The sequence below is a fragment of the Crocuta crocuta genome, unplaced genomic scaffold, assembly GCF_008692635.1.
Source record: "Crocuta crocuta isolate KB4526 unplaced genomic scaffold, BGI_CrCroc_1.0 scaffold139, whole genome shotgun sequence".
NCBI classification, from domain to species: Eukaryota; Metazoa; Chordata; class Mammalia; order Carnivora; family Hyaenidae; genus Crocuta; species Crocuta crocuta.
Genome location: NW_027533258.1, coordinates 9368187 through 9368506, shown reverse-complemented (window position 1 = coordinate 9368506; position 320 = coordinate 9368187). Strand labels below are relative to the sequence as shown.

General features: G+C 74.1%; 1 protein-coding gene across 1 annotated transcript in view; it reads right to left on the bottom strand.

Moving 5' to 3' along the window:
* The window catches only part of KRABD2 (KRAB domain containing 2), a 6187-nt gene that overhangs the window by 5645 nt on the left and 222 nt on the right, over positions 1 to 320 (bottom strand). The window contains exon 2 of the mRNA XM_077746730.1: positions 104 to 315. Coding sequence (XP_077602856.1) covers positions 104 to 315 — 212 coding nt within the window. The remainder of the gene's footprint in view (positions 1 to 103; positions 316 to 320) is intronic.

Genomic DNA, 320 nt, shown 5'->3' with positions numbered 1-320 from the left:
GGCCTGTGGGAGCTGCGCCAGCCACCTCGCGACTGCCGCTCGGAGGGCCCCGGAATACGGAGCCCAGACGGAAGATACTCCGAGCGCGTTGGCAAGCACTTGCCGCTCCGGTGCCGCGGCGACGCCGCGCAGAGCGAGGGCCGAGGGCGGCGGCCTGGGAGGTCAGGTTCGGGGGCTGCCGCTTACTGTGGGCCCGGCCTCGGCGGAGTGACTGCGGCCTCAGGACAGAAACGGCGGAGGTTCCGGCGTCCGGCTGGAGACTCGGCGGTAGCGCCGGCAGGGCGCTGAGCCCAGTGTCCCCGCACCTCCCGGGACCTGGC